At 30.8% G+C, this 8,793-nt stretch overlaps 2 protein-coding genes across 2 annotated transcripts in view; both read left to right on the top strand.

The window, feature by feature from the left end:
• The window catches only part of LOTGIDRAFT_154927 (hypothetical protein), a gene marked incomplete at both ends in the record, with an annotated part of 5,610 nt that extends 2,739 nt beyond the window's left edge, over positions 1–2,871 (top strand). The window contains 4 exons of the mRNA XM_009065432.1: positions 362–469; positions 632–829; positions 1,245–1,381; positions 2,857–2,871. Of these exons, the coding sequence (XP_009063680.1) occupies positions 362–469; positions 632–829; positions 1,245–1,381; positions 2,857–2,871 (458 nt within the window). The remainder of the gene's footprint in view (positions 1–361; positions 470–631; positions 830–1,244; positions 1,382–2,856) is intronic.
• Positions 2,872–3,262: 391 nt separating this feature from the next.
• LOTGIDRAFT_154926 (hypothetical protein) lies at positions 3,263–8,503 on the top strand (the record flags this gene model as incomplete). Its single annotated transcript, XM_009065431.1, has 3 exons — positions 3,263–3,281; positions 6,938–7,045; positions 8,163–8,503. The coding sequence occupies 3 exons, from the start codon at positions 3,263–3,265 to the stop codon at positions 8,501–8,503; spliced, it is 468 nt and encodes a 155-aa protein (XP_009063679.1).
• Positions 8,504–8,793: the final 290 nt, after the last annotated feature.

The following is an 8,793-nucleotide window of genomic DNA, read 5'->3' as shown; positions in this document are numbered from 1 at the left end:
GAAGTGATGATTTCTTCGGTATAAAGTAGAATTGTTAATCTTACAGACAGTAATGCTTTTTGGTATGCGGTAGAATTGTGAATCATATAGATAGTAATGATATTTGGGTATGCGATAGAAAAGTGAATCTTATAGACAGTGGTGATTTTTTGATATGCGGTAAAAAAGTGAATCTTATAGACAGTGGTGATTTTTATGGTATGCGGTAGACATGTGAATCTCATAGACAGTGATGATTTTTTGATATGGGTTAGAATTGTTAATCTTAAAGAAAGTGATGATTTCTTCGGTATAAAGTAGAATTGTTAATCTTATAGACAGTAATGCTTTTTGGTATGCGGTAGAATTGTGAATCTTATAGATAGTAATGATATTTGGGTATGCGATAGAAAAGTGAATCTTATAGACAGTGGTGATTTTTTGATATGCGGTAAAAAAGTGAATCTTATAGACAGTGGTGATTTTTATGGTATGCGGTAGACATGTGAATCTCATAGACAGTGATGATTTTTTGATATGGGTTAGAATTGTTAATCTTAAAGAAAGTGATGATTTCTTCGGTATAAAGTAGAATTGTTAATCTTATAGACAGTAATGCTTTTTGGTATGCGGTAGATTGTGAATCTTATAGATAGTAATGATATTTGGGTATGCGATAGAAAAGTGAATCTTATAGACAGTGGTGATTTTTTGGTATGCGGTAAAAAAGTGAATCTTATAGACAGTGGTGACTTTTTGGTATGCGGTAAAAAAGTGAATCTTATAGACTGTGGTGATTTTTTGGTATGCGGTAGAAAAGTGAATCTTATAGACAGTGGTGATTTTTATGGTATGCGGTAGACATGTGAATCTCATAGACAGTGATGATTTTTTGATATGGGTTAGAATTGTTAATCTTAAAGAAAGTGATGATTTCTTCGGTATAGAGTAGAATTGTGAATCTTATAGACAGTAATGCTTTTTTGGTATGCAGTAGAATATTGCTAATCTTATAGACAGTGATGATATTTTGGTATGCGGTAGAATTGTGAATCTTATAGACCGTAATGATATTTGGATATGCGATAGAAAAGTGAATCTTATATAGACTTTGGTGACTTTTTGGTATGCGGTAAAAAAGTGAATCTTATAGACTGTGGTGATTTTTTTTGTATGCGATAGACTTGCGAATCTTATAGACAGTAATGATATTTTGGTATGCGGTAGAATTATGAATCTCATAGACAGTGATGATATTTTGGTAGGCCTATGCAGTAGAATTGTGAATCTTATAGACAGTGATGATATTTGGGTATGCGATAGAAAAGTGAATCTTATAGACAGTGATGATATTTTGGTATGCGGTAGAATTATGAATCTCATAGACAGTGATGATATTTTGGTAGGCCTATGCAGTAGAATTATGAATCTCATAGACAGTGATGATATTTTGGTAGGCCTATGCAGTAGAATTATGAATGTCATAGACAGTGATGATATTTTGGTAGGCCTATGCAGTAGAATTGTGAATCTTATAGACAGTGATGATATTTTGGTATGCGGTAGAATATTGTGAATCTTATAGACAGTAATGATATTTTGGTATGCAGTAGAATATTGCGAATCTTATAGACAGTGATGATATTTTGGTATGCGGTAGAATTGAGAATCTCATAGACAGTGATGATATTTTGGTAGGCCTATGCAGTAGAATTGTGAATCTTAAATACACCGTGACGGTTTAAGTCTCACCTCTGAAATGTCTACTATATGTTCGTGTTCTTGTACCTATTGAGTTGTTTCGTATACATAAGTGACATGGGCTATTGATGTTCCACACCGAAGTTTGTCTCTGAGCTAGCTAAGAGACTATCATGTATGTAGTTTACAATGTGAACAACCCTTGTAGGTGAAAAGATAAATAATCTACGTCAACATTCACCTCGCCAAACCTAGTTTCACTTTGAAACTTAAGAGTCCCGAGGGAAAAATAAGGAAATATTAGCCACTCTGTAACACTTTTCGAACTACTGAGAGTATTATTGCTACACTAAAAACATCAAGCAAAGTGAAATATAATTCATCATAAAATACAAAGCTGTAAAAGATGCATTTTTTCGCTAGCGTATCAATTTTCAAAGTAACTTTAGAACCATTACAGCTAAAAATCTAATGGAACCCAAAGTCGCGTTAAGGAAACACGATCGCTTTCACTTAAGCAATATTTTGAAAACTGAAATAATTTGATTATAAATTTAAAGGGACAGATTCGAAATTTTCGGGTGTTGGTTTGGGTCTTGAATATATGTAAATATTCTTCAAAAGTTCTAGAAATGTACAAAAATCGCATAATTTCTTTAAAAATCTTTAAACTTGACGAGTTAGCTAAGCCAATCAGTAATAGTGTTCACAGCTCACCGTCGACATTTGAGCCTTCAAATCCATGCGTGTCCAGATTATTATTGAAAGTTAAAAAGCCGGTCGTCTTTTCTTTTGACACTGCCTATATATAGAAAATGTCAAGATAGGAATTCAATGATAGTAGTTGTAATCGTCTATACTGGACATGGTTTCGTTTTTTCTAGAAGTATAGCCGGATTGATGATGATATAATATTCTGGATTGAAGCGTATTTCAGAAAGAAAAGTTACGATAACCCAAGACGCATTTAGACACAGGTGTCATTGTCATATAATAGAAAATATTATAATAATCCCTTAAAGTATAAGTAAAGGAATCCCACTCATTTCTTTATTAAGAAAAATCATGACGAATATCTATTATGAATGTAACATTTTCTGAGTACACTATCAGGATTTAACAAAAGGAAAAACAGTCATTTATATGTTTTCCCCGTATGGTTTGATTCTATTTCAGCTATTATCAGAATGAAATCTGACGCGGTGTTCACCTGCAATTAAATTTTGAAAAAAAAGCTATTATCTCAATATTGATGGTTATATTGGCTTGAGGGAATGCTGATAACATTTTGGCAGTTTAAGGACCTTAAATTTCAATAAAATGAAAGCACAATTTAAAAATTTATCAATGAGATTTTTAATATCATCTGATAACTTTAACCAACCCAAGACATCAACATTTTTTCATGCAATTTCTGAATTTTCCAAGGTTTCAGTGGGATTACAGGAGAGGCATTTGTACCCCCATTGGAAACAACACCCCCCAGATTCAGAATGCAAAAAATAAATTAAATTTTTCAAAATATTTCTTTGGGGGAACCTCCTCAGCAGTTGTCCGTATTTGTACCTCTAGTTCAAGGAAGATGACGAGGCAGCCAGTGGGTGAGTTTCTTTTAACCGGGATACCCTTATTAGTCATGTTTCTTTCAATTACGATGACAATAAAGGCAAACTTGTTTTGAGCGAGGTTTTTTGGGACCCATTGGTTTAATCGTCTAACCTGACTAAAAAAAGTCAGTCGTTATTATGCTTGCTTCTTCAGTTAGTTTTATTTCATTGAAAATAAGCATTAAACCATAATAGTTAGTTAATAAATAGAATATTACTTAAACGCCTATATTACTTTAAGTGCACTGTCCATCCCAAACATATTTTCCTGAGAGTCACGCTTTTAAAAAAAACAACCAATCTACCAAAAGAAAATTAGGAGTTATTTATTGGCTAGGAAAACAAATTTGAACCAATCATAAAATGTATGATCGATCTTGTGGGTGTTGATCTTACTTTAATGTGTAGGTTTAAAAAATCATTATAATACAAGCAGCTCCATTAGAAAAATTTAGTTTGAAAACAAAAGCTGAAAACTACAAGCGAAAATCAAGAAACGATTTATTCTAGTGGTGAGTTGAAAAACATTTAATATTTATTTTCATATTTTGATCGTTGTTCTGATTTTTAAATCAGATTTTTCATTTTCGAAACCCAATTGTCTTTTATGTAACTTTTATTTTTGATCTTTATTGTCTGTAGTCTTTTCATAGCATTTTTAAATAATATTGTATTTCAATAGGTCATACTAATTTTTGGCATATTGAATTTATTTTGTGGTCAAAATTCTCAAAGATAGTACAGCGAAAAAATAAAATAAAAAAAACGCAACAACGGCGAACTCATCAATGTAATAAATACATACGTAGTTTCATCAAAGTCAGACGAGCACCTTGGCATCAATATCAACCATCTGATTATTTTGTCCGGCTATTGCAATACATTAATTGTTGTGTGTAACGAAAATCAAATCTTTAGATTTTGGTTTATTTGTGTATTGTTCAAATAAGCAAATCTGTTCAATAACTTGGTAAATTTTCGTTGACAATAAATTACTTTTTTGTCACTAATTTGAGTTCACTGCTGTCAGATGTATCTACGATAGATAGTCTACTTTAAGAACAGGATAAAATTGAAAGAAAAAGACAGCTTCGCGGATAGTTTAAGATATAATAAAGAAGAGAAAAGGGCAGTCATTTCATATTGTATAGACTATTTTAAATATATACATACATATATCAAGTGATATTTTAAAATTGCTTCTATATTACATTAAAACATAATTATAGCATATTATGCTAAAATGTAACATAATACGTAATATATCATGATGCAGTAAAATGACATATTATTCAAAACGTAATTAAATGAGTATGTGCATATCGTGATACTACATAGAACGCATGTGTTATTGTAGAGTTTCTGATATGTATAACATAACATCATCATATATTACACAATTACTGTTATATTATATCATACATCATAACATGATAAAGCATCACGTATTATTGTATAGCTACTGTTATAAAATATAACATGACAACTAAATTACCGTTCTATTATATCATAATGTAAATTACTTCTGTTAATGTAAAGCTACTGATATAACATAATATATCATAATATATAACATGATACTAGCATGATATATCACATTATTGTTTTATGACTGTTTGAGAGAGTTACTGTAATAATATATACAACATGATAATAGCATGATATATTTCACAATAAACTGTTTTATTATATCATACATCATAAAATGATAAAGCATCACGTGCCATTGTCAAGTTACTGTTATGTGAAAAACATGCTACTAGCTTGATATATTATTAAATTATTTTATCATACCATAACATGATAAAGCATCACGTGTTATAGTACAGTTATAACATGATACTGGTATGATATATTACACATATATTACTGTTGATTACATAATGCTTATTATGATACAGTATTATAAAATTACTGAAATGTCATAATAATATATAACACGATGAAGCAACATCTACTGTTATAAAGTTGTTACATTTATATTGTTACATATAACATGATGTTGATAAGATGATAAAATAGCATGTGATAACATGAACTACTGTTATATGATATATTTCCATTACGTTACGACAGCATAATTTTTCTCTTTAAAGGGATAGGTGAGCCATTTTGTGATCAATCCTAGTTTAGTCTCAGAAACGGGAATTCTTTGGCTGAGCCAATCAGTGATAGTGTTGTTTTGAGCCTTTAAATCCATGTGTTGTCCAGTATTATCCGCATTTGAAAGAGACGATTCGTCGTTTTGAAACATTGGCATATATAGAAAATACATTTATAGAAATTCCTAGTTTGAGACACTTTTCAAGAATTTTGGGTTTTCGTACATTTCTAATACTTCTGAAGACTATTTACATATATTCAAGACTCAAATCAACCAAAATGGTGCAACTGTCCCTTAAATTTCATAATTCTTACATTTGTCATTGATTTTATTGCATTTATTTGGTCAAAATCATTTCTGAATGATTAAAGTAGAATTACTGCGATATCATGTATTAAATAAGACATAAGATATTACAAATTTCTAATACTACTTGACGTGATCTTATGCTATTATAAATTTATTATGCTATCTTGATTTTTCAACATGATCAAGCAACATTGGATATTTTGGAATCACTTTTATATAATATGCTATATTGTGATATGCAGATTTAATTATACTTATGTAAATATGATTAACGTTAATATCATTAACATAAAACCTTTAATAAACGATGATCCCACGTTCAACGACCTTAAATACTGTGTTTAATTAAAGATCATACAAAGACGTTTTGAAATTCCTCCACAATATGGAATACCTGTTCTACTGAAAATTCATTCATTATCATAAGTCAATCTTGAAAAACATAATGAATGTCCACAAGATGTGTTATTTAAAATATTAAAGATACAGCTAATTAACATCATGCAGGCGACAAGTCATATGTATGAGAACATACAATATTATGATATCCGATTGTGCTTTTTAATCCCAAAACAATACGACACGTTAATCACGATCATAGAATATTAAAACTCAAGCACTAATGTATCACGACTTTGGAATTAACTTTTGAATTAAGAAAAGGCGGAGGATTAAATTTTTTTACTAAGATTTGAAGATTAATTATCTTTGTTTAAATTCACATTTAAATTCACCCTACTCTGGACTTAACTAGATGTTTTCATTTGAGTTTGATAATTTGAGGAGCTAAGAACACGGGTAAAGAATTCTTCTAACCTTTTGATTATATTTTGAGATAGGAGTGAGAGGCTTTGACTTTGTATTATTTGATCTATTGCAATGCAAAGGTTACTCATGGTAAGCTATGGCTATCCATTGGAAACAAGGGTTACTTTGAGACAAACTTTGGTGACCCAATGGAAACAATGTTACTCATTAATAGACAACGGTTTCCAAACAAGGGTCAATGGTTGCAAAAAGCGCTTAGCCAGTGATTTTTTTTTATCGTATAACTCATTGGGTTTTGGCTTTTTTCTGTAGTTTAACGATTTGATAAACAGTGAAATTAATGGATTCATGATAATAAAAACGGATACTCTCAGAAAACAATTGTTACCAATGGATAAACCATAATTTAAAAAGATTACCAAATGGTTTGAAGTTCAAGATATTTATTTTTGAAATTTTCTTATTTCAGGTAACAAAGAAGAAATAAATATGGAATTTAAAAGTATCATATGTATTTTAGTTGGATTTTTGTTCATTGCTACAGTAACGTGTTTAAAATCAAATCACCTCTTATCAGGTAATTATTTTAATCTTTCATTTATCAAATCAGTGAAAGGCTTCGTGACCTTAAACTAAAAGAATGATAAACATTCCGCTCAAATTCAAATAACCCTGTTTAGATTTTATATCATTTCAACTGTGACGAACCTTGTCCCTATTTCTGGTTCTTTTTCTGATTTTACAGTTACCACATTGTTTTTCTCTTCTGACATCCCAGTGTTTTTCCTTTTCCTTAGTTACCTCAATGTTGTTCTATATACCACAATTCTTTTTTTTTAGTTTTCCCACACTACATTGTTTTTTCTTTTCTGATTTCCTACAATTACAAAGTTTTCCTTTTTTGATTTATTAGTCACCACAATGCTTTATTTGATATCCCTCAGTTACTACATTGTTTTCTTTTACGATTTCCCCCAGTTACCGCATTGTTTTTCTTTCTTGATTAATTAGTAACCACTATTTTTTACTTTACTTGATATCCCTCAGTTACTACTTTGTTTTTCTTTTCTGATCCCCCCATTTACCACACTGTTTATCTTCTTTGATTTATTAGTTACCACTATACTTACTTTACTTGATATCCCCCAGTTACCACATTGTTTTTCTTTTCTGATCCCCACATTTACCACACAGTTTATCTTCCTTGATTTATTAGTTACCACTATACTTACTTTACTTGATATCCCTCAATTACCACATTGTTTTTCTCTCATGATTTCCCTCAGTTACCGCATTGTTTTTTTTTTAAAATTTTTCAACATATCACTTTGTTTTCTATTCTTATTTATTTCCACTTATCACTTATAGTTTTTCTATTTTGATTTCCAACAGTTACCATCATGTTTTTCTATTATTTATTCCTATTGTTTTTCTATTCTCATTCATAACAGTTACCGCAGTGTTTTTATTTTCTGATTTTCCACAGTTACAACAGTGTTTTTATTTTCTGATTTCCCACATACCATAGTGTTTTTCTTTTCTGTTTCTCTACCGTTACCACATTGTTTTTTCTTTTCTGATTTCTAAAATTTACCATAGTGCTTGATTTTCTGACTCACAATTACCACTATGTTTGCGAGATGTAATATCTTTCATGCAGATAATTCAAAATACGTTCATTGTTTCTTTTATAGATGATGAACCAAACAGCATAAGAACAGTTTCAGTGCTAGATGCTTTAGGCGAAGCTGATGATGATGATGTTAGTGCAGACAATGGCTTGTTAGCAATCAGTGAATGGTTTCCTAGAGTTGTTTTCGGTCCCAGTTATAAACCAGATAAACGGGGAAGTCTAATGCGGTTTGGCAAGAAGGCTTCAATGTTGAGATTTGGAAAACGGGGTTCTTTATTTCGATTTGGTCGAAATAACCCCTTACCGTTATATTTACAAGCCCCTATTAGAAGTGAAAGAGAAGATATACCGAAGACAAAGAAAGTTCCAGATTCATTTCATTGGGGACGTGAAGCGGAGTAACTAGAAGAGGACGTTACCTTTAATTATTGTTGAATACGTTTTCGGTTGACATTTCATCATTTTCACATGGCTTCCATTGTTTTTCATTGTTCTGATTTTTCATTGATCTGAAAGGAATAAACAAGTCTCTGTACAAAAATGGTAATTTTTTAATCGGGTTTAAGTAATAGATGGTAGAAATTGAATTATGGAATCGATATTAAATCTCAAACCACCAAATCGCAGCAACTGATCAAACCAGAAGTTAACAATGGCGGGAAATTTGAAGAAATAATCGCAGAATATCAGGA

Source organism: Lottia gigantea, assembly GCF_000327385.1.
Source record: "Lottia gigantea unplaced genomic scaffold LOTGIsca_7, whole genome shotgun sequence".
Lineage (NCBI taxonomy): Eukaryota > Metazoa > Mollusca > Gastropoda > Lottiidae > Lottia > Lottia gigantea.
Note: the sequence above shows the minus strand (reverse complement) of the source record. Positions and strands in the feature narration are given on the sequence as shown.